The sequence below is a fragment of the Protopterus annectens genome, chromosome 16.part0 (assembly GCF_019279795.1).
Source record: "Protopterus annectens isolate FY-2018-M chromosome 16.part0, PAN1.0, whole genome shotgun sequence".
Taxonomy (NCBI): domain Eukaryota; kingdom Metazoa; phylum Chordata; order Ceratodontiformes; family Protopteridae; genus Protopterus; species Protopterus annectens.
Window position 1 is genome coordinate 246,658,331 of NC_056750.1, and position 25,617 is coordinate 246,683,947.

The 25,617-nt window shown below is 43.8% G+C and overlaps 1 protein-coding gene across 4 annotated transcripts in view; it reads left to right on the forward strand.

Moving 5' to 3' along the window:
• Window positions 1-25,617, forward strand: part of EMC9 (ER membrane protein complex subunit 9) — a 233,946-nt gene that overhangs the window by 75,263 nt on the left and 133,066 nt on the right. For 3 of the 4 annotated variants that reach the window (XM_044058750.1, XM_044058749.1, XM_044058748.1), the window contains exons 3-4: window positions 16,876-16,952; window positions 24,174-24,243. In XM_044058750.1, the coding sequence (XP_043914685.1) occupies window positions 16,876-16,952; window positions 24,174-24,243 (147 nt within the window). The remainder of the gene's footprint in view (window positions 1-16,875; window positions 16,953-24,173; window positions 24,244-25,617) is intronic. The other variant, XM_044058751.1, reaches the window with a different exon arrangement.

Sequence of the window (25,617 nt, forward strand, 5' to 3'; positions counted from 1 at the left end):
TCCCTACTTGGACGACTGCCTTATTCAAGCAGAGAGCAAGGACATTCTTCTAAAGCACCTGGCATTTGTAAAAAGATTGCTAATTTGCCTAGGGTACACAGTAAACGAAAAGAAATCAAAACTAGTGCCCTCTCAAGAGATAATATTCCTGGGTGCAAGCTTAAATATAACTGCCCAGATGGCTTATCTCACGCCAGACAAACAAAGGCAACTGACTCATTACTTTCAAATGATGGCAACAAAGACCCAGCTCCCTGCAAGAAAAATTCTGCAGGCCTTGGGTTTCATGGCATCCTGCATTCTACTAATTCCATATGCAAAACTGCATATGAGGAAACTACAATGGTATCTAAAAAGTGTTTGGACTCAGCATTGTCGCAGCCTAGAGACCGTTATAACCTTGATTCCCTGCCAACAACAGGATTTTCGATGGTGGTCCCAGGCCTGTCACCACAACAAGGGACAGCCTTTCACCTTACCTACAGCCAGGCAGACAATAACAACGGATGCATTGGATTATGCCTGGGGAGCACATATGGCAGGAAAATGTATTCAGGGTACATGGCCCAAGGAACAAATGCATCTTCACATCAATCAAAAAGAGATGCTAGCTGTACAGAATGCCCTGACAGCCTTCAAGGACCTAATACATCCAGGACAACTATTAATAAAGACAGACAATACCACAGTTATGTGGTACATAAATGAGCAAGGGGGCACACATTCTTACCCCCTATGCAGACAAGCCATGGCTTTGTGGAACACAGCACTGACCTACCAGGTACATCTGCAAGCACAATTCCTGCCAGGAACAAAAAATACACTGGCAGACGATCTAAGCAGAAATCTCATGGATCCTCACGAATGGAAGCTAAATCCACAGGTGTTCAACATGATAACAAGGAAACGGGGATGTCCAGACATGGATCTTTTTGCCTCCCCTCACAATTGCCAAATACAGAAATTTGGCACAAGGATTTATCACTCTCAAGCATGGAAAGTGGATGCTCTATCATTCAGCTGGAAAGGCCTGACAGACTATGCCTTCCCTCCAATGCCTCTACTCACCAAGGTGATTCTAAAAGTCAGACGAGAGGCCAAAAATTATCCTGATTGCACCAGACTGGCCACGCTAGCACTGGTACCCACTCTTAAAGAGTTTGTGCCAAGGCCCACCTTGGCCTCTACCTCAAATCACTCATCTTCTGACACAACAAAACAATCAGACTCTGCACAGTCAACTCAGAACCTTAAACCTGGCAGCATGGCAGATAATGCAGCCACTCAGACTGCACCTCTCTCTAAAGCTGTTATGGATGTTATTTTGGAAGCCAGGAGGCCCAGCACTAGGAAATCTTATGCAGAAAAATGGAAGAGATTCTGTGCTTGGAACCAGGCACAAGGGCTCGAACCACTTGTCCCTAATATACCTCAGATTTTGCAATACCTAACTGAGATGTTGGACAAAGGCCTATCTTTTTCATCCATTAAAATCTATGCCTCTGCCATTTCAGCTCATTACAATACGGATTCTCCTATTTTTTCACATCCTCTACTACGACAGTACCTCAGAGGGGCAAAGAATATAAGACCCCCTAGGAGAGCACCAGTACTTACGTGGGACCTCAATTTTGTTTTAGAAAAACTAACACTACCTCCATTTGAACCAGCCAGCACAGCTGATCTAAAATTCTTGTCATGGAAAACTGCTCTGCTCCTAGCAATAACTTCAGCAAGGAGAGTCTCAGAGTTACATGAATTGATGGTTGTGGAACCTTTCCTCATTTTTCATCAGGACAGGATTTCTCTTAGGACAAACCCAACATTCACCACAAAAGTGGTCTCCAATGTGGCCTTAAACCAAACCATTCATTTACCTACTTTCTACCCAAATCCCCAGAATAAAGGGGAGAGACTTCTGCACGCTTTGGATATACACAGGCAGCTACGATTCTACTTGGACAAAACAAAAGCTTTCAGAAAAACTGAGCAACTGTTTGTAGCATATGCTTCAGGATCACAAGGAAAGCCTATTACAAAGCAGACAATCTCCAAATGGATAGGACACTGCATCCGTTTCTCTTATGCACAACATGGCAAATCAGTGCCTAAGGGCATTAGACCTCATTCTACCAGAGCAGCAGCCACTTCAGCAGCTTTCCTCAGAGGAGTACCTACCAAAGACATTTTAGAAGCTGCAACCTGGAGCTCAGTGCACACTTTCACCAAGCACTACCACTTACCTCTCTACTCCAAATCCAGAGCAGGCTTTGCCACTGCAGTTCTGCAGGGCTTGTTAGCCTCGCCAAATCCAATCTAGACCCAGCCACCCAACCTCAGCTTTGGGATTCTACCCAAGTGTAATGACTGCAACAGTGAAACATGATGAACATAGTACAGTTGTGTACCTACCATAAATGTAGATGTTCGAGTGTATTCACTGTTGCAGTTCAGGTTACCCACCCACCATCGCCCTTTTCTTTGCTGGGACTTTTCTGTACTTCTCAACTCTATACTACCTATGTGGTGTATTCGCTTGTAGATGAAGGAAATGTTTATAGTAATATATGCATGTTTTTTTGGCATATTTTTATCTTTTCAGCCTTCCTATCTGGGGGCACCTGACATCTGGGGCAAGAAAAACTGAAGAAAATGGCGTCAGTTGCAACTTTTATACCCCTGGTGCACTGACGTTAGGGAAGAGGCGACAGCAACCGACGCCGGACCAAGACTTTGGAACTCGGGCCCACTGCGGGTCGCCTGCCAGCAGGATAACCCAAGTGTAATGACTGCAGCAGTGAATACACTCGAACATCTACATTTATGGTAGGTACACAACTGTACTTTTTCTTGCTTACATACAGGTGCAGCTTGAGTAGTACAATGAAGACAAGACATTTTAGCTAATTTTTAAGCATGCCAATTTTGATAGTGTGAGAAATGCATCCGATTAATTTCTCTATAATTAAACCAGTTCCATCATCTGAGAATTGAAATATTGTTTTTTTTTTTTTTTTTTTTTTGGTCTTAGCCAAGGTAAATGTTACTTTGATTAAATAAAATATTTTACAAAAAATGCTGCAGTATGGCTGAAGTATGTGTATGCATGCAGTTGAGTGTATACATATATATATATATATATATATATCTGTATGGGTCTACTTCAGAATGTCGACCACTCAGAATGCCAACTTTCATATGGCTGACACCATATGATCGACATTCCGAAAGACCAACATCCTGAAATAGCACCATTTACCTACCTGCAAACACAGTAAAACTGTCTTATGCAGAGGGGCAAGCCACCCTGCACCCCCCACACCCCCTGCTACTTAAATATTCTCACTCCGAGATCGTACTACAGTGCAGGAAAGGGGAATCTCCCAGTCCCACACTGTAGTGGGATCTCCGCTATCATTTGTCGGCCTTTCAAATGTTTGAAACTCATATGGCTGACACCATATGAGCAAATGTTTGAAAGTTCGAACAAATGAAGGGCTCCCATATATTTACATATTTAAATTCCCTCCGCTGTTTCAAAGAAGCAGTACGGTCCCCTGACTGCCCAGAGGCCAGGCTCCTATACTGTCCTTGTCTTCCATACTTTACCCATTGTGTAAATGCCTAACTTGTCCAGACTGCCATCTGATTTATTCCCCAAATCTATCATGTTGTACTAGTACATCATACGGTGCCCCCCATTTTCCTTCCTGCTTAACTAGTACTTGCTTCTCCTGTTCTTTCCAAACCCAGTTGTCTAATTAATGTCTTGTTACACCTTTTAGGCATTGTGCAGTAGGTTATTGCAGCACTCCCTGAGAAACCTATTACAGCTTAGTCACTTTATTAACATGGCTCCCATGTTTACAAGGCTTACTATAGCCCTCATTTTCAAATGCTTGTAAGTTTTGACGTTTGTGCTGATTTATGTAAAATATATATGTGCTCAACAAGTGAATGTTAGTAATTTAGCTGCTAGCAGACTAACTACAGTAGTATTAATCTCCATGAAGTGCTTTAATGTTCAGAGCCAGTGAAGTGTGTTTATATTTATTTTACTTCAGCTTTTCTTCCTTGGATTCCACTGTAAGCAGGCTAGCCTCACCTGGAATTCTTCTAGTTAAGAAACACAAAATACAAATCTACAGTAACCTCTTTATGGCATTTTCCACTATAATTTATTTGCCATTCTACCAAAATTTTTCTGCAGTTGGGTAACTTCAGTGCAGGAGTCTGTATGTTGCCAGTTTGTACGTGTCTGTTAAGAAAATATAAGCACATGATGCATTATACACACGTGCGAGCATACACACACACACACACCTGTTGAGCTACAAACAGAACAGAATTTATTTTATTTATTTGTTTGACATTTGTTAACCAGGTTGGTCCAACTGAGTCCGTGGCCCATTTTCAGTGGAAACCCGAGGAGAAAAGCCCCAAATACATAAACTATTACATTACTAGGAAATGTATACAAATGTAGGTAAATCACGTCTTGATACAGTAATGCAACAAAGTTAAATTTGTATAATGACAAAAAAGAAACTCCAAAAAAAAGGATGTATTTTGTCAGTATGTTTTTTCTAAAAGTTTTTAAATGGCTTTTTAACATCATTTTAACATGTGTTTTATTTTAACTGATTATATTACTAATTTTACTGTTTTAATTGAATAATGAGAGGGGTATAAAAGTTGAGTTAATGTTTTTTGTCCGCATCTGATGAAATCTGTGCACTCAGTGTTGTTTGTGAGGCGTTTAGTGTTGGTGTATTTATTAATAAAATATTGGCATCAAAGCTGTGGACTGCTGTTTTCCATCTTTCCAGGCCACTTGTTTGGATTTCATTAAAAAAAGAACATAAGAATAGTAGAATAGTTTCACACACACACACACACACACACACACACACACACACACACACACACACACACACACACACACACACACACACACACAGACACACACAGACACACACACACACACACACACACACACACACACACACACACACACACACACACACACAAACAAAGAGAGAGAAACCATAGGACCGTTATTACTAAAGCTGCTTAGGGCTAGGTTCAGGGGGGAGATTACAAAGGCTTATCTTGAGGTGGATTAGATACTGTTTGAGTGAGTTCTTAAATTTGTAGGTCTAGGGTATGCTTCTTAAAGTCAAGGGAAGCTTGTGCCATAGGATGGCAGGAGAGTAGCTGTATAAATTCTGTCCTACAGATTTGTTCAGTTTGTGAATTTGCAACAGGCATTGATCAGAGCTCCTAAGAGGTAGGATGGGGGTATATAGTGAGACTAGAGAGGAAATACTTGGATAGTAGGAGGATTTATTGATAATGGAGTGGATTATGAGGAGTTGGGTAAGTTTGAGGTGATTAGGTAACTCGAGCTAGTTAAGTGACTTGAGGGCCAGACAGTGGCGAGTTTTGGCTGGCAAATTGGCAGCAGATCTGGCCACTTTGTTATAGGTGGATTCAAGTTTGGAGAGTAGGGTAAACTGGAAGTTAGTAAAGATTTGTGAGGAGGCAGGCATTGGCTAGTGTTATTCTAGATTCTGGGATGAGGAATTGTTTTGTTTCTGTAAAGGAGGCCAAGCTTCTAATGTGTTTTGTTAATGCAGTGATGAATGTGAAGGTTGAATTTCAGCTGGTTGTCTGATTACTCCAAGGAGCTTTGTTTGGTTTTCTGGAGCTGTCATGGTGTTGTTGAGAGAAGAGCTGGCTAAAGAAGATTTAAGAGGGTAGAGTGATTTTTGGGAGAGTAAGAGTTTTGTTTTGTTTTGCTTTGTTTTTTTGAGATTGAGTATGAGCTGATATCTTGTTAGCCAGATTTCTGTGATATTGAATGATGTTTGTGTGAGGATTAGAAGGTCAGTTGGGTTATCAGCTGTAGATATAATGGTAGAGTCATTGGCGTACTGTATGAGGGATGACTGGGGACAGTATTTGTGAAGTTAATTGGTAAAGATGTTAGAGGAGGGGTCCAAGAATGGAACCTTGTGGGACACCTGTTTTGATGGGGAGAGAGCAGATAGCCATTTGACAGATTGGTGCTGGTCTGAGAGGCAGCTGCTAAACCAGGATATACAGTGCAATGAAAAAGTATTTGCCACCTTCCTGATTTCTTTTTTCTTTGCATGTTTGTCACACTTAAATGTTTCAGATCATCAAACAAATTTAAATATTAGACAAAGATAACCCAAGTAAACACAAAATGCAGTTTTTAAGTGATGATTGTATTTATTAAGGAAAACAAAACTGTCCAAACCTACATGTTCCTATGTGAAAAAGTAATTGACCCCCTTGTTAAATCATGAAGTAACTGTGGTTAGTCACATTTTTGAGAAAACTGGGTTTAATTTCACTAGCCACACCCAGGCCTGATACTACCAGACCAGTTGAATCAAGAGATCACTTAAATAGAACCAGTCACACGAAGTGAAGTAGGCCATAAGATCCCAAAAAGGAAGACATCATGCCACAATCTAAAGAAATTCTGTAACAGATTAGAAGCAAAGTAATTGACATCTATCAGTCTGGAAAAGGTTACAAAGCCATTTCTAAATCTTTGGGACTCCAGCGAACCATGGTGAGAGCCATTATCCACAAATGGAAAACTTGTAACAGTGGTGAACCTTCCCAGGAGTGGCTGGCCTACAAAAATTACCCCAAGAGCGCAGCGACGACTCATCCAAGAGGTCACAGAACAACATATAGAGAACTGCAGGCCTCATTTGCTTCTGTTAAGGTCAGTGTTCATGACTCGACCATAAGAAAGAGACTGGGCAAAAATGGCATGCATGGCAGAGTTACAAGGCGAAAACCACTGCTGACCAAAAAGAACATAAAGGCTCATCTCACTTTTGCCAAAAAACATCTTGATTCCCAAGAGTTTTGGGAAAATATTCTGTGGACTGATGAAACAAAAGTTGAACTTTTTGGGAGGTGCGTGTCCCGTTACATCTGGCATAAAAGTAACGCAGCATTTCAGAAAAAGAACATCATGCCAACAGTCAAACATGGTGGTGGTAGTGTGATGGTCTGGGGCTGCTTTGCTGCTTGTGGACCTGGATGACTTGCTGTGATTGATGGAACCATGAATTCTGCTCTCTACCAGAAAATCCTGAAGGAGAATGTCCGGCCATCAGTTCATGACCTCAAGCTGAAGCGCACTTGGGTTCTGCAGCAGGACAATGATCCAAAACACACCAGTAATTCCACCTCTGAATGGCTTAAAAAAACAAAATGAAGGATTTGGAGTGGCCTAGTCAAAGTCCGGACTTGAATCCAATTGAGATGCTGTGGCATGACCTTAAAAAGGCAGTTCATGCTTGGAAACCCTCCAATATGGCTGAATTAAAACAATTGTGCAAAGAAGAGTGGGCCAAAATTCCTCAACAGCAATGTGAAAGACTCATTGCCAGTTATCGCAAACACTTGATTGCAGTTGTTGCTGCTAAGGGTGGCACAACCAGTTATTAGGTTTAGGGGGCAATTACTTTTTCACATAGGGCCATGTAGGTTCAGATAGTTTTTTCCCCTTAATAAATAACATCACTTAAAAACTGCATTTTGTGTTTACTTGGGTTATCTTTGTCTAAAATGTATATTTGTTTGATGATCTGAAACATTTGTGTGTGACAAACATGCAAAAATAAGTCAGGAAGGGGGCAAATACTTTTCTGTTGCATTGTAGTTGTGGTGGAGAGGTTAAGTTGAGAGAGTTTTGAGAGGAAGTTAGTGTGGGAAACAGTGTCCAAGGCTTTGGATAGATCTAAGAATAGGCAGGATACAAGTTTATTGTTATCTCTAGCTAGAGAAATGGTGTTGGTAAAGGAGATGAGAGCAGTGGAGCTGCTGTGGTGTGGGCGAAAGCCATGCTGGGTAGGTGTGATCAGGTTACCTTCTAAGAGGTGGGCCATGATTTGTTTGTGTAAACAGTGTTCTAGAATTTTGGAGAGAGGAGACAGTATTGCAATTGGCGGAAAGTTAGAGAGTTCTGAGGAATTGCCACTTTTGTGTATGGGTATGGTATAGAATTTTTTCCAAAGATTTGGAACAGTTGATTCTGCAATGGAGCAGTTAATTAGGATGGGAACTGGATATGCTATAGATGTAGCAGCTTGTTTTAGGAAGAGAGAGATGGGAGCTTGTCTGCTGATGGGGGAGCAAGGTTTTATCTTGGAAAAGTCAGTACAGCGGCACATCATTTAGAGTTGCTTTGTCACATTTATTAGTCTTCGGTTCGATTCTCAACTAGAGTGCTGCCTTTGTGGGGTCTGCATGGCTTCACTATGTCCAGGTTTTGCTAGGTACTGTGGTTTTCTCCCACATTCCAAAGTCATACATTAGTTGAATTGGCAATCCTCCAAATATGCTTGTAGGTTTACATTTGCTGTCTTTGTGCTCTCTCTGTGTTGGGATTCTCTTCCCTTCCCCCATGACCCTGAAATTGATAAGACAAGCGATTTAGAAAATGAATAAATGGTGCAGATGTGCTAAGAGGCATAAACTTGGATGAGTTTGTCCAACCGTCCAAGTAGCTGCAAATAGTATAAAGGTATCCATCTTACAAAATCTTATATATGGGAGATAATGGTCATGTAAACAATTTATGCACCCATTTTCTTTTCAGAGAATTAGAATTTTAATTATTTCTTTTAAGTACCTAGGTGTAATCATAAGGCTTTAAATGTTTCTTTCTTCCTATTCTCAATCCTTTGGAATCTTTTTTTTTTTTCTTAGATGAGATGTTTATTAGAAATATTTTCAATGTTTTTCATTTTTTCCATAAAATAAAGCTGTAGCCTTTTAGGCTTTTACATTGGTACATACAGTAGACTTAATTTGTCGGGTGTGACATACATTTTTGCTAATACCAGTACTTTTAAATGGGATCTCAAATAGTGCATCAGATTGAGAACACTGAAAAAGGAAAACCAAAACGAAAAGGTAGTATTAGTATGATAAGACGGCTTTATATCACAACATCGAATGATGAATATATCTAATGAGAAAACATCGAACTGACTTCATCGAACATGACAACATCGAAATAGGGGAAAAAAAAAACGAACGTGGAGTGTGGATGACAAACAAATTGCTTCATGCAGGGGGTCAAGACTCCCTGCACCCCCCACACCCCCTGCCAGTTAAACATACCACTTCGGAGAGCGCAGTTCAGTGCACTGCAGTGCGGAAACGGAAGATTTCTGTTTCCTACTCCGTAGCGCAGTCTCTGAGTTGTTATATTTAAGTAGCAGGGGAGTGTGGGGTGCAGGGGGGCTTGCCCCCCTGCCTACATCCTTAATGTTGCATGTCACTGTTGGACACTGCCATTGACATCGTTTCACTGTTTTCATTCTTCGATGAAACCTGTTTGATGTTTTGTCATTCGATATATTCATAATTCGATGATGTGATATAAACCCTGATAAGACAGATAATGCAGTGTTTGACTAGAATTGTAACATTAAGTATTTCCAGGGTACAGCCCCCCCCCCTACATCTCCACACTCTGCTACTTAAATATTCTTACTCCAGGGCTCAAAGTCTTTATGAAGGAGCAGACATGCCAGTTACAGCTTTTGTTTCGGCCTTAAGTTCTTAATTTCAGTATCCTGCTTGAATCTTCACATTTTCCTTCTATTATACTATCTACTTCTTTCTTGTCACAGTTCTTCAATCATTGATTACCCTTCTGTCCTCATATATTGTGTACATTTCTCATCAAAAAACTGATGCCCACCTTTCTGAAATTTTAGCTGTCAGTTCTTACTGCCTTGACCCCACCCTTTTTCTTATAATCAACAAAACACAGACTGTGGTGCTATCAGTTACTGTCTAGCTTCCTTAGTTCTTCATTAATCCTTTTTCTCAAGAAAGATTAGGCCAAGGACATTACACCTCCAGCACATGTATAATGTTGGAGTCCTTTCCGTCTTTGCAAGCCCTGTCTGTGTCATTTTCCTGTCCTTAACTACCTAAAAGTGAGAGTCTTCCAATTTTATGCTGGCAGTTTGGAGGTCCCTTATTTAACACTTGTTTGCTGTGCCCTTCTGGGCATGGTTGTAAGCCTTTTACTGTAATTTTTTCTCGAAAGTCTGGATGGTTCTGGTCTGTATATCGTGCCTGTCTTCAAGGCTCTCCCCATCACCCCTTCCAGTAATAATGCCAGTTTTTCACTGTTTACATTTCCTCCAAACCTCTGCTGTCGAAACACAGCTTGTCTTGCCCATGGCATGCAGTGTCATCCTTAAGCTCATTGTTCCTTCAAGGCCTGCATGTTCACAGCATCATTTTGCATTGTCTTCTGTAGCCCCATATCCCTTCTTTGACAATCACTGTTCATTAGCCCTGCCTTTAGTTGAGTTCTCTCATTTTCTGGCCCCCTCTTACTGTTACCAAGTTTAGACCCTTCTCTTTTTGTACCTCTTTCTGTTAATCCATCTTTAACTTTCAGATCTGAAGTAGTTCACTTCATTTGATCAGCAACCTGTGGGTTACGGATCCGATACAGATCCGAGCTGGCAGCATACCAAGCTAAAGCTCCAAGCTCCACCCCCTTACCCATACTACCCTGCAACTTCCTTCCAATCCCCAGATCTCGTTTGCCTCAGCTTTGCCAAGCACGGGATTCCTCGAGCTCCAGGCGAGTTAAATATTTTACAGTTTTATAGCTAAAACTTTGGGTTCTTAGTTATTTGTGTGTGTATATAGTATTTTTCTCTTGGGATAGATATTCCTTTTCTTATTACTTCCTCTATATCCCCCTTATTCTTCGTAGCTCTATCACCAGTAGGCCCCTTTCTCTTCAAGTGAGCGTGTGGTATGGCTGATGGCCAAAAACTTACTTTTTCTAAGTGCAATGAGTGTGGCCATAAGCTGTCGCCAGTGGATGGTCACACTCACTGTGTTCTTTGCTTGGGAGTGGCCCATCTTTCCACAGGCTGCCAAATTTGTGCAGCCTTTAAACCCCGGGCTTTGAGAAACAGGAAGAATAAGCTGATTCTGGCTGGCCTTCTACCCACCAAATTGGCTTCTTCTTCCTCCTCTCCCTCGGTAGCAACAACCACGGCTGTGGTTGCCCAACCATCTGACCCTCCTCCCCTGGCTGGGGACTCACCCTCCCACCTCGTCCCAAGGAGATCGAGAGGCGAAAACAGACAGGAAAGAGAGAGAAAGAGAGAGAAAGGGACAGAGAGAAAAGCCACAAGCGCCGGCCGAATTGGACCCCTCAGCCCCTCCCGCCAAGGTTCTCCCTTCCCCATCGAGGACTTCCAAGCCTTCCTCCCCACGGCTCCGTTCTCCATGCTTTTCGCTGTAGGAGGAGGCCCGTCCATCTTCGAGATCGTCGCGTCGGCCCTCCTGACCGGCTTCAGCGGCCTCTTCCAGATCTACTAGAAGCCTCTCAGAGGCAGCTATGGACCGGATGATGCATCGCTTTTTACAGACTCAGCTGCAGATGGGAGTGTTGCTGCCTCCCCCCTCCAGGAGGGAGTTCATCTCCACTGTTTGCCCCGAGAGCTCCTTCTCCGATCCACTACTGAGTTTCAGAGTCTTCGGATCCGAGGAGCCTTGGAGTCAGGGAGTCAGCGCCGATGGTTATTGCTACCTCGACACCGGCCATGCCCTCGAGCCTATAGGATCCGAGCTCTCGGAGCAGAGAGCCGGGCATCGGATCCGAGAGGGCAAGTGTGTCTTCAGCTCCTTTGCGGTCAGAGCACATCATCCACTCCGATCCAAGCACTTCGGCTCCGACTCCGATCCCTTTGTCTGATCCAAGGGTGCCGGCCACCTGTCTTAGAGAGGCCAGTTCCCCTGCGGCATTCGATGTGGTGGAGAAGGTTCTCTGTAGAGCATCGAGACCCCTTGCTCTGTCCCTCAGGATCCGCCCCCACTCCCTTGCAGCTCGGTTTGTCCTCCCATCATCCAGTCCCAGGGACAGCCTGTGTCATTGGCGCCCCAGCCAGTTCCCCTGGAGGAACACAAATCCGTTGGTGAGCCCCCCTCGGACAGTCCCCCCGAGGAGATTCCTCACAAACACCTGTGCAAAAGGAGGCACTTGGACACCCCTGAGTCCCTTACTGAGGATACCGATTTGGCGGAAGGGGAACATTCCCCCAAGTCACCCCCCGACGACGTCTCCATCGGAGACCTTATGGAAATGCTCCACCACAGGGAAGGGGGGTTGTCTGCCAAAAAGCCTTCCTCAGATGAGTTGGTATTCCTGGATGTGTTAGACACAGGCCCATCTACCTCTTGGTTGTCCCCCCCCCCCGGCCAACCCTCTGGTTGACCTAATTACCACCAGGGCGTGGAAGGAACCGGACACTGTAGAGCCTATTCCCAGAAGGCTCAACAAGATTTTGAGCCCCCCTTCAGACAAAGCTTCATGGAGCAAGGGTTCCCCGATAGATGCCATGGTGGTGGCGGCGGCCACCAAAAAGGAACTAGCTCAGGATATTTCCTCAGTCCATCCCCCCGTTAAGGAATCACAGGCAATGGACCGTATTGGAAAGCGGATGTTTGCTTCAGCTACCTTTTCTATTAGGGTGCTGAATTACTTGGCCCATGTTATTAGACTGCAGCAGGACCTGGTTAAAGAGTACGCTGAGTCTCCCCCAGAGTCCATGTCGGTCGAGGATAAAACGTACTTTCTCAGCGTTGTTTGGCCACTTTCAAATCAGTGTCAAATACATCTATGCGACTACTCTCCCACACCACGGAAGGAGCAGCTAGAGCTAGCGGGTCCGGTATTGCCTTAAGGCGTCATGCCTGGCTTCGACTTTGCAATTTCTTGGAACCTTTCAAGGCATCATTCGCGAACGTACCCTTTGGTTCTACCCTGTTCGGGAAGACCGTCCACAAGATGCTGGTCCAGAGCGAGAAAGATGGGAAAATGCTGTCAGCCATCGGAATCCACTTCTCTGCCCCTCAAAGGTCCTTCTCTAGGAACCAGCAAGGGCAGAAGATGATGTGGTTCCGGAAATCTCAGCAGGCCCGGAACGCTCAGGACTCCTCCTCCCCCAGAGGCAGAGGGGGACAAGGTGGATGCCAGCCCAGAGGCAGAGGGGGTCCAAAGAACTTCGGGTCATGGGAACCTTTTTCCGACCGACCCCCCACAGCAGCCCTGAGGTGTTGCCTGACAGCTCCCCTCTGGAGGCAGTCGGAGGATGTTTCTCGAGGCACCTGGTTCAATGGGAGTCCATCACGACAGATCGCTGGGTGCTTCAAATAATATCCAGAGGCTATTCAATCTCCTTCGTAAACAAGCCCCCTTACTCAAGGCGCCTCCCAGATGTTCCACCCACTCAAAGGGAGGCCGCGGCTTTGGAAATAGAAAAGCTGTTAGAAAAAAGAGCCGTCCAGCATGTGCCCCCAGACCAGTCCGGATCAGGCATCTACTCCAGGTTCTTTTTGGTGCCAAAAAAGATGGGGGACTTGAGGCCGATTCTCGACCTGTCAGCAATGAACCTCTTCATTGCCAAGGAGAAATTCTGGATGGTCACGCTCCAAACCATCCTGCCCCTCTTGCAGGAGCAGGACTGGATGTGCTCCATAGACCTCAAGGATGCGTACTACCATATACTCATGGACAGACTATCCAGGAGGTTTCTCCGCTTTCGGCTAGGGGCCAGTCATTACCAGTTCAGGGTCCTACCCTTTGGTCTCAACCACAGCCCCCAGGGTGTTCACCAAGGTCATGGCAGTTGTAGCAGCCCACCTGAGGCTCCAGGGCATACAAGTCTTCCCGTACCTAGACGACTGGCTCCTCACCGCCCCCACCAGGCATCTGCTCTCTCTAGCCAGGGATTTCTTCCTCCGTTTATCACCCCAGTTGGGGATCACTATAAATGTCAAGAAGTCATTCCTTCAACTTGTTCAGGTTATAGACTTTATAGGGGCCAGGATAGATTCCCTTCAGGTCAAGGCTTTCCTAACACCAGACAGACTTCACAGCATGAATTTACATGTACTAGCTCTTCTTCAGTCTCCTGCTCCCCCAGCAGAGTTGGTCCTGAGAGCTTTGGGGTCCATGGCAGCAGCGATCAATTTGATCCCTTACGCTCGCCTACACATGAGGGTTTTACAGTGAACTTTGCAAATCCAGTGGTCCATTCTACACCATCCACTAAACTTACCAATCCCCCTCAGCAGGGTTTGCAGGAACTCTCTCGTGGTGGCTCCAGTCCCGAGACCTTCGAGAAGGGCGACCGTTTCTTATGCTCCTACCCCAGGCCACAGTGACAATGGATGCCTCCCACCTAGGGTGGGGGGGGGGTCATTGTACAGGCAGGACTGTCCTAGGCACGTGGACTCGTACAGAGACCGTTCTGCATATAAATGTACTGGAGATGAGGGCGGTCCTTTTAGCGTTGCAGGCCCTTCATGCCTTCCTTCCTTCCTCCGGGGACTATTGCGATCCAGTCAGACAATATGTCAGTGGTCTGGTATATCAACAAACAGGGGGGAACCAGGTCCTATCCTCTTTGCCGAGAGGCCATGAGATTTTAGGAATGGGTGATCACCAATCGCTTCCTGTTAGCGACGCACATTCCGGGTCGGTCCAACATTCTGGCGGACAAATTGAGCAGAACTATTCTCTCCCCTTACAAGTGGTCTCTGAACTCTTCCGTAGCGGAACAGATCTTCCTTAAGTGGGGTCAGCCTTGCTGCAATCTCCAAGCATCGCCTTCCAATGTGAAGTGTAGCGAGTTTTTCGCTCTAATTCCTCCCTTAGGGGAAGCCCCCAGAGACGCTCTAGTCCATGCTTGGTCGCCCAGTCTTCTTTATGCGTATCCACCACTTCAGCTGATGACAACATTTTTGCAGAAAGCTCGTCAGTTGGGGAGCAAGATTATCCTCCTAGCCCCGTTCTGGCCTCGTCAAGTCTGGTTCCCCTGCCTACGGTCTCATCTCATAGCTTCTCACTGGATCTTGAATCCCATTCCGGATCTGATCTCTCACCCCTTGGGAATGACCCCTCTGAATCTGGACAAGTTCAAGCTCACAGCTTGGCTGATCCAGTTCCCTTAATTGCCAGGACTCCCGGTATCTCTTCCCTAGTCAAGTCAATTCTGGTGGCAGCATATAAGCCCTCTACCAGGAAGATTTACAATAGTAAATGGAAAAGTTTTTCCATTTGGGCTTCACATAAGAACTTGGATCCTTTTACTGCTCCTATTCCAGCAGTTCTAGAATTCTTGTCTCATATTTTTCAGCAGGGGGCCAGTTCATCTACTGTAAATGTTCAGCTGGCTGCTATTTCCCATTTTCATATTGGGGACAACTTTGGTTCTCTTGCTGCTACCAGAATTTGTAAGGCCTTTCTAAAAGGTACCTTTCTGTTGAGACCTCCTATCAGAAATTCATCCCCACCGTGGGACCTGACCTTAGTTCTTCAGGCGTTAGTATCTCCTCCGTTTGAACCTGCAGCTTCTGTTGATCTGAAGTTCTTGTCATGGAAGACGGCTTTTTTGGTAGCCATTACCTCAGCCAGGAGAGTGTCGGAGCCTCAGGCTCTTTCTATCAAACATGCATACCTTGCATTTCACAAGGACAGGGTATCTCTCAGGACTAACCCTTCTTTACTTCCCAAAGTGGCTTCCATTAATTTGCCAGTTTTTTCCCCAGTTACCAGAACAAGGGGGGAGTATAAACTTCATTTATTGGATGTTCACAGACAGTTATGTTTTTATTTACACAGGACAGCTGTCTTTTGTAAATCTGACCAACTTTTCTTCTCCTTTGCAAAACCCTTTCTAGGGAAACCGATTTCTAAAGTAACTCTCTCCAGATGGATTTCGAGTTGTATTCGCTTAGCTTATAGTGAATCTGGCTTGCCAGAACCAATGGGCATGCATGCTCATTCTACTCGTTCTGTGGTAACGTCTGCTGCATTCTGGTCTAGAGTTTCCCTGGATGACATTTGTTCGGCGGCTACCTGGGCGTCCTCTCATGCCTTTATTTCTCATTATAAGCTAGATTTGGTGTCTAGAGGAAGGGCTGCTTTTGGCTCTGCAGTGCTCCAGAATATTCTTCCTTGAGGACCTCCCAAGATTTCTGGTAGCTGGGGACTCTGTCACACAGGTTGCTGATCAAATGAAGTTAACTACTTCAGATATAGAAGTTATGTACTCACTATAACATTCCATCTGAGTAGGTGACTTTGTTTGTCAGAAACCGTCCCCCCTCCTTCCCCCTAACCTGAATAGTTATTTAGCTGAACTCGAGGTTTGGATGCTCGAGTTTTGTTTGCCTCTGAGTCAGGTTTTTCGCAGGTTGTTAGTTTGTTTTGTTGTTTTTGCAGGTGACAAACGTGATCTGAGGATTGGCAGGAGGTTGCAGGGTACTATAGGTAAGGGGGTGGAGCTTGGAGCTCGGCTCTTTAGCTTGGCATGCTGCCGGCTGGGATCCGTATCGGATCCGTAACACACAGGTTGCTGACAAATGAAGTTACCTGCTCAGATGGAACGTTATGGTGAGTACATAACTTCTATTTCTTTGCATTTCATCTGTGATAGTAATGCTTTACGTATAGATTAATCCAAATGTAAAAGCAAATTGTAACACAAACAAATATGTGTTTATATTTCTGGCTCTGTAATGTTTGAATTGCATCAGCAAATTGAATTGGGCTGGGGTGGGCCAAATTGATACATTTCATAAAGCCCAAACGTGTAAATTTTTTACCATAAGTTAAAAATCGGCACATCTAAAGTTGTGCACAAGAGATCCTGTATTATGCTTCAGAAATCACTGGAATTAAATTTCATGCTTTACAAATTGTAAACTGTTGATAATTGCTCAGTTAACCTGTTGCATTCATTTATTTATATGTATTTATTTTTACAGATTGAAATGTGGTCCTTACACAAACAACAGATGATAGTTGGATATTACCAGGCTAACAGCAGTCTGAGGGACAGTAGGTATGACTGCAGCCTACGCTGCATTTCTGTTTCCTAACAAAAAATAATTTCTTTAACTAGGTAAGCATGCTGATCACTGGTAATATTGTTTGTGCACTGACCCTGGTAATCTGGCTTGTATGCTAATCACTGATAATAGGGTAAGTGCACTGGTGGTCACTGGTAGTCACTGGTAACCTGCAATGTGTGCTGATCACTGTTAATTGGGTGTGTGTGCTGATTACTCATAGCCTGTTATGTGCAGTCTTCAGTGGTAAGTGTGTGTACTCTTCACTGGATGGTAACTTGGTATATACATGAATCAGTCTACTTTATTTTATTTCATGAGGCAGAGATGTATTTATAATGAGAGGAAGTTTGGCTAGCATACTAGGAGAATTTCCCCTACACTTTTCTGAACAAGTGTGATGGGATCTTTTATGCGTCTATGCATCTCTGAACCCAGGTTCAACATTCCATTTGAAGGAGGCATTTCTGTAGTGCAGCCCCAACCCCTGACAGCAAAGAAATACTATGCTGTAGTTGCAGTGCCGGAACAGTCACGTGAGTGATGGCACAACATTAGAATCCATAGGCATATGATTTAAAGCTGCACAGAGCATGCAGCCTTCTAAGTTCCTGACAAAACTGAAGAGGTTGACTAAAATAAGCAAGTATATAGGGCACAGTATTTAGGGATGAAGTATCTTATTAAAATCAATTAATATTCTAAATTCTGTTAAATATGAGGCACTTTTATGAGAATTGTATCAGCTAAGGAAAAATGGAAAGCTAGAAGGAAAGCAATATCTGCAGATGCCAGTATTACAGTACACTGGAGATATAAGCCAATGTATTGACTTTATTTGCTGCACTTTCAATTTTTTTTGTGAGATTAACTAAATATGTGCTTCAGTTTGGAAAGTTGTTGAAGATTAGTGGAGTAAAAAAGCCTTAGTTTCATCAGATGTAGCGGAACATTCATCCATACCTTTTTATAAACCACTTGTTCTGGAAAGGGTCACAATGATAGCAAGTTGAGCAAGGTAAGGTAGAACATTCTTAATTCTCCTCTCCAGTAATCTTCAGCTTATGCTAAGGGATTCTCAGACATCTGTAGCTGAGCCGAGACATAACATTTGGTCTGGGTTTTGGGTCTGCCTGGTGCCTCCTTCCTGTGGGCTGTGCCTGGGGTACCTTTCCTGGAAGGCGAGTACTATCCATGCCCAGAATATCTGAAATGACTTATCTTAAACCAGTGACACAGAAGAGCATCTACATGCCAGTATTCTCCCTGACTGCAGAGATTCTCACTCTGTCCTGGAGAATGAGTCCATCTGTCCTACCAATCGGTGTCACTTCTGCTGCTTGTATCATGATCAAACACTTTCAGTCACTGTACAGAGCTCATCACTGTAGGTGAGGAAGAGGACATTGTCTGGTAAATTAAAGGAAAACTCTACCATAGAGCTAAAGGAAAAAATCTATTTTTTTTCACTGTCTTTGTTTCCTGACCTATTTTAAGACATCAAAATCATTCTAAGTGCTTTATGTATAATTTTAGCCTGTTTTCTACAACATGACTACCAATAGGGCTTGATGTATCAACATGATCTTGTTCTTCCTCAACCCTTTGCTTTCCCATAATGCTTTGTAAGACTCATGCCAGACATAAGGAAGTAACTGAATTTCCATGCCATAGGTTCATAGGTTCGTACTAGGCTATCTGCCATAGGGCATTTATAAGCCTAGCCAGAGTGTGTGTGGCTTTAACCACCCCTTAGGATGAGAATGCTACGCCCATTTAGGGTTTAGTTTACTGTGTCTCTGTCTAGTAGTGACACAGAGATGACCCCCGGGGTAAACCTACGATCTCCCATCCACTCGTCAAGATTTCTCTTGAACAGAGTTAGTGAGGGGCTCTGCCTAACATGGATATGGATTGTGTTCCAGAGTGTAGGGAGCCACTGGGTTATGAATCTGTCCCTCCAGCACGTCCTATTTATTTCTGTGTTGAGGTTTAAGTCTCTTGCTCTCGTGGCTCTGATGGATTTGGATTTTCTGAGGTGGAGCATGTCCATTAATTCCGGATTGGACATGGCCTTGTACGTCAGGCACAGATCACCTCTGAGTAGGCGGTATGCAACTGAATAGAGCTGGAGTTTTTTCAGTCAGGCAGCATATGACATATGTTTAAGACCCTTTATCCTCTTGGTGAGGAACTTTTGGGATCTTTCCAACTGCTGCAGGTGTCTGGTAAGATACATCCCAAATGGGGCATTGTACTCAATCATTGGCCTGATAAGAGAAGAGTACAGGGGCAGAATGACCTCTCTTGATCTAGATGTGAAACCCTTCATGATAAGGTGGGCAATATAGAAGGTCTTCCTAACCACTTTGGCAATGTGAGTGTCAAATGAGAGGTTACTGTCAACCTGGGTCCCTAGGTCCCTGATTACCTCTTCCGTACTTAATGGATTACCACCTATGTGGTAATTTGTGGGTACCTTGTTTTTCCCAAAGGGTATGACTATACATTTTTTGGTGTTCAGTTTAAGGCCATGGCTCTGGCAACAATTATCCGTTTCTATGAGGCCTCTCTGAAGGATGTTTGTGTCCGCTGGAGTATCAATTATGGCCCAGTTTGCAGTCATCTGCAACTTTGTCAGCCACAATCCTCCTATGTTTGCCTGTACCTCGGAAAAATAAATGCAGAACAAGAGGGGTCCCAGGACTGAGCCCTGTGGGACACCGCTTGTGACTGGCTTAGAGTCTGACATAGCTCCAGCAACTCTGACCCTGTGGGTTCTGTCCTTGAGCCAGTTTGCAACCCATCTTGTGACATATGGGTTTACATTTAAGCTGGTGAGTTTGTCTGTGATGCCCGAGTGGGGTATTGTGTCAAAGGCTTTTGCAAGGTCAAGGTAGGCTGTGTGAACTGCCTTACCCTCATCAATGGCCTTAGTGACTGTTTCAAAAAAGTCAACCAAGTTCAAAAGGCAGGATCTGCCCTTGACAAAGCCAAATTGGGTAGGATCCAATGTCTGTAGGTCCCCAATGTCTTTGTTTATGAGTTCCATAATGATCCTCTCCATAGCTTTGCAGACCAGGCTCATCAAGCTTATGGGACGGTAATTTCCAGGGTCCGTAGAAGCACCGCCTTTGTGAAGTGGGACCACTGTTGCTGTTCGCCACTCTTTGGGTACGTATCCTGTAGTAAGGCTAAGATTAAACAGCAGCCTTATGTGTGGGTTTAGTTCCTCTTGGAGTTCATGTAGCACACAGCCCGGGACACCGTCCGGTCCCATTGATGCTGTGTTTTTAGCTTTAGAGAGGGCGGCTCTCACCTGGGCATCTGAGATGTTAGGGAGGCTACACTCTGCTGGGATAGTTGTTTCTCCTTTTGGGGGGGAGGAGAAATTTGCACTGAACCTGTCTGCCAGAATGTTGGCAATGTCAGTGGGTTCAGTGTATTTTGTGTCATTTTGGACTAACTCTGAGCATATCTGGGAGTTTCCACCCAGGTTTCTAACATAGCTAAAGAAGGCCTTGTGATTGTCTTTTGTGTCTTTTACGATTTTTCTCTCAAAGTTGGCCTTGGATGATTTTATGAGTGATCGTAGTTTTGCTAGTACTGATCAGAGATGCCTTCCCTTTTAGGGATTTTGCTCTGTCATGTAGTAGCTTCCTCCTCCTGTTGTAAAGTTTGTTTATGGCTGGGGTCCACCAGACTGGGCGCCTGCCTTTGGGGAAATGGGTCTTGGTTTTATTTGGGATTGCATGATCCATGCATTCTTGAAGGTGCCCGTAGAAGGCATTTGTAAAGGATTCAGTAGTGTGGGTTGTGGTTTCCACTGGCCCAGGGGCCTTGAAGGATACCACTTCAGTCTTAAGAAGTGTGAAGTTGGCTTTTGAGAAGTTCTTCACTGTGGTCTTTTGTGCAGAGGGTGTGGGTGGGATGTGGATTTCCAGTGAGATTAATTTATGGTCTGATCTTACCAAAGAGGGATATACTTCCGGTGTGGAGAATTTTGTCCCCATGTTTGTGATGATCAGGTCTAGTATATTGTCTCCTCTTGTGGGAATGGTGACTAGTTGTTCCATCGCATTTGAGTTTATGAATTCTAGGAACCTTTGGGCTAGGGTGTTGGGGCTTGAGTAATGTTCCCAGTCTGTTTTGGTAGTTGAAGTCTCCCAATATGATGGTATTTTGAGAGACATTCATACTCTCCAGTGTCTTCAGGAAGGCTGTGTGGGGTTCCTGAGTTTGAGAGGGTGGTCTGTAGCATGCTACAAACTGTAAGGCAGTTTTGCCTATGGTTAGTTGCACCTGGATGGTCTCCAATGTTTCGTGCATTGCCACTAACCTGGAGGTGTGGGTATCTTTGATGAATATGGATACTCCCCCTCCTTTTGTGGTTCTGTCCAAGTTTTGGGGCCGGAAAGCATGATATGAGGTAAAACCTGATAGTGCTGGGGTGCTCTCAGGAGCCTTGAACCAGGTTTCAGTCACTGCACAGACATCGATGTTCTCCATACTGAGGAGGGCTTCGAGGGCGTGCATCTTGAGGTTTAGACTTCTGGCATTGAGCAGCATTTCTCTTAGTTTTTTTCCACTTGTGTTTTCTAGGGAGGTAGGTTTGTCATTTGAGCCTTGCCTAAAAAAGGCACTATGGGGGTGGCAAGAGCCTTGGCCAATATCTGGAAGCCCAGGGGTGACAGGTGCAAGCCATCCCTTGCGAAGCAGCGTGGCCTGTCAGGCATGTCATCCCAAGCAGACAGACATTGGATCCCCTTAGAATGACACCAGTAATTAAGCCAATTGTTAAAACTGATCATTTTGTCTTTGTACTGTGGCATCATTCTTGGTGAGGGTAAGATGCTGCTCAGGGTCAGGGTTATACCGGCCTGGGCTACATAATCAGAGAGCTCCTGTATGTCTCTTTTCATGTAGTCCAGGGAGGTACGTCTCAGGTCGTTCACACCGGCATGTACAATGACTGAGTCATATTTGTACTTGCTGTGGAGTGACCTGAGTGCTTGTGTTATGTGGCGGATTCTAGCTCCTGACGGGCAGCTTACTGTGACCTTTTCCTTGTTCAGTCTGGTGAGCGGGACGTCAGTGTGTCTGACTATGGAGTCACCTATTACAAGTGTGTCTGGTATGTTTTTTGGCCTTAAGGGCTGTGACTGTTTAGCACACTGACTTTGTGAAATATGTGTTGCATGTGCTATGTCTTGAGGTGGCAGTTGCTTGGGTGTCTGCTTTGGAGGCCTCTGTTGTTTTGGTAGATTTTTAATCAGCCTCGAGTATGTTTTTGTGTGTTTATGTGTTTAGTTTGCAGTTGTGATAGTTCTATGTGAGACTGGGTTTGTGGTGTGCGTGGTTACCTTCTCCTCCTGACTGGTCTTGCCAGTACTGAATTGAGAGAGCTCAGCCTCCAGTTTGGCTATATAGTTGCATCTCTCGCATATATTTGTATTTGTTGGGAAAGAGAGGGTTGTCTGTGTACATGAGGCAATTGTAACATTGCCTCAAGATTCCCATATTCACCAGCTGAACAGGAGAGGACGCCAGCAACTGACCCTTCGACTTGCTAGAAATAGTGAAAAAGATTGCTGTGTAACTGGGTCAGAAAGGACCTGTAGGGAAATGGGTACTCAAGGGAATTTAGGTGAATGAAGTACTTTCTTTTGTTTAAGAGTGCTTTACCTGTATAAAAAATGCTTTAGGAGCAAGTGCTGAGCTTTTCAGATAGAGTATAGGCTGTTTAGATTGCAAGTAGAGCAGTTCTAAGGGAAAAATTGAAGAACAGACTTTACGGAGACAGAAATAGTTTAAACTTGATTAACCAGCGCTGCCCAATGCTGCTCTATGAGCACCTTCGCGCTAATTCGTGCAAAAGCGCGCAAAAACGGGCTTTATAGCAGGGGGTTGAAAAGAGCCAGGAATTGACCCAAAATGGCCAATAAACTACAAGTTGCTGGGCTGGAACCACTCCTCTAGGGACAAATAGGTTGCTCAGTTCTCCCCACTCCCACTGGTGAACAAATAAGCTTCCTCTTATCCAAATAAGGATATGGATAGCACAGGAGCTAAGACAATGCCCAGAGATCAGCAAAATCTGAAGACTGGACTATTCTAGTTCAGAAAAGCGGGAAAACAAGGATATTTTTTTTTTCTTTTTTTTTTTACAGAGACAGAAGAAAAGATACAGTAGCAAACAGTAAATGCTATAAAACGGCTAGCGCACTTGAGTGTGTTAGCCTAACAGTTAAATGAAACAAAAATAACTTTTTAAAGTGCTAACAGTTTAAAATCTACACAGGTACAGTAAAAACAATATGCAGAGCTGTTTTTTAGGCGAAATGCAGTCGAGATGCAGTAATTAAAGCAAAAGCCAGAAAAAATAAATGACATGTAATGGGATTTGTGTGAGTCAGTCATCTTCTATACCTTCTGTAAAAGGACTGTGGAAACTTCAAAAGGTGCCATTCCCTCTGACAATGACTCCATTGTCCTCTCATTTGTATTCTTTTCTTTTTATTCAGTAGTGCAAAAGTTGCACTGGGTATTTCTGAAGCCAAAGATCACAGTTTTACATGGTTAAAAGCTGTATATCTAAACTGTGTTAATCCAGTAAAGCTTTGTGAAGTTGTGCAACAAGTTTAAATAGAACCTTGAAATGCTCTGTAATGGTATTGGTAGCAGTACTGTTTTGTTAAAACACATTTGTGTACACACATACACGCATATGAAGATGTATAGTCATACATACATATATATGTTTGGAGGTGATACCGTAAAATGTATAGAGATGGAAGAGAAGAAGTGAGTTGAGTGTTGCTTATAAAATAGTTTATGTGCTAGACTTGTAAGTAAAAGGGAGGATGCTAATTTGGGCCTCATCTGTCAGCTATGAGAATAACAAGAGGTGGGAGAATCGCACCGTAGTCAGAAAATAATGAGGTGCACAGAAAGGATTAACAGAGTATCTTTTTCTTCTTCTTTGCCTCTAATTGTTTTTTTGTTTTTATGTATTCCATGCATTATGGATAGTCTTGCTATGTTCCATTCTTTGTATTGTCTTTTAGGTTTAGTTCTCAGATTTACTCCTAGCATGACTTTTTTGAGGTCCTGTGGAAGCATTGTAGGACACTTGTTAACATAGAAGTCTTAACTAATGAGAGAATATAAAAGCTAAAATTTGGTTTTCTGTCTGGTCTTTTTTTCCCTGTAAGCCCCAATGCACATGCATTGAAGATTGTTGCAAGGATATCCGAGTACTTCAAAGATGCTGTCTTGGTGATGGTAAGTTGTTTTGTGAACTATGAAACTGGGGTTAGCACACTGGCTGTTTCTTAGTATATGTGGTATGGAATGAGATTTAAATGTAAAGATCTTCTGGCACTAATATTTCACATGTTCCCGTAAACCAAATGTGTTTGCATTTTTTCCCTAAATTACTGGAGGTCTGCATGCTAATATGGTCAGACTTCACATGTGATCAAGCCTGTGAGGGCTTATGTTTTTGTGTGGTCCAGACAGGGCTAATGTCTGTATATGGCTTAGCAAATTAAGGCTTATAGTGACATATGTTCTAGTTAGTTATGCCTGACAGTTGCATCTAACTCTGTAAGTCATAGTCAATGTTTGCATGTTTCTGGGCTAAGCTGAAACTTTACATTTCTTACTCCGAGAGAGGTGTGATATGCATCTGTCTGTGTGAAGGTAGAGTTTTTATGCATATCCCAGTTAGTCAGGGCTGAGATTCGCAGATGTTCCAGTTAGGATTGAGATTTTTGTATTTTTACTGCTGTCCTTCTGTGACTATTGAGTTATTCCTTCCAGATGCTTATTGACCTTTTCATTCTCCATGGCTGAGAGTGGTAGGACCCATTTATTGTCTGTGGGCAATAGCCGAGTGTACTAGGATCTGTGCCATAATCCACAAGGAGGAACAAGGTGTTTTCATAAGCCCTAGCTCTTCCCTTCTGTATGCTGATTAGCATTCAGGGGTTGAGTATCCTGCACCCCCCAATGAAGACAGGCATTTCCAGGATATCCCTGGACTACCATGGGAATTCTGCCACAGGGAATGTGACTCAAACAAATGCCTCCACCAAAAGAGAGAGAAGCAGCTGAAGCCTCATCATGCCGCCATGCTGTCTCCGGTGGGCAACCAAGCCACTAATCTAACTCTGGTCACCCAAGTTATTCCCAGGGCTTTTGTTTGTCTGTGTCTGTGGATTTCAGGACTGAGATTTGCAGATGTTCTTTTCAGTGAAGGATGGAATTTGAGTACGTGTTCTGTTCTGAATGAGTTCTTCACATCTGTCTTCCAGGAATGGGCTACATTTGCGCATGCCGCCATCATCATAGCTTGCATTATATTGCCAGTTTGCATCAGGAGAAAAAAGTTAAAGGTGGTGGTGGTTCACAGACATAGAACACTAGAAAACACAAGTTAAGAGATGACCTTTTATTGGATTAATGTTAGATTTTACAGTTACTTCAACTTTTAGACTAGCCAGAGCAGTTATCAAGAGTTAATTTGTTGTTGATGCTCAGTGCAGTACATTTTTACCCACTCGTGTCTAGAAAGGGAAAAGGGAGCGCATCATTTCTTTTCCATTGGCTAACAGAAATGGTTTAAAAAATATTAATGTGAAAAAAAGAACTCTT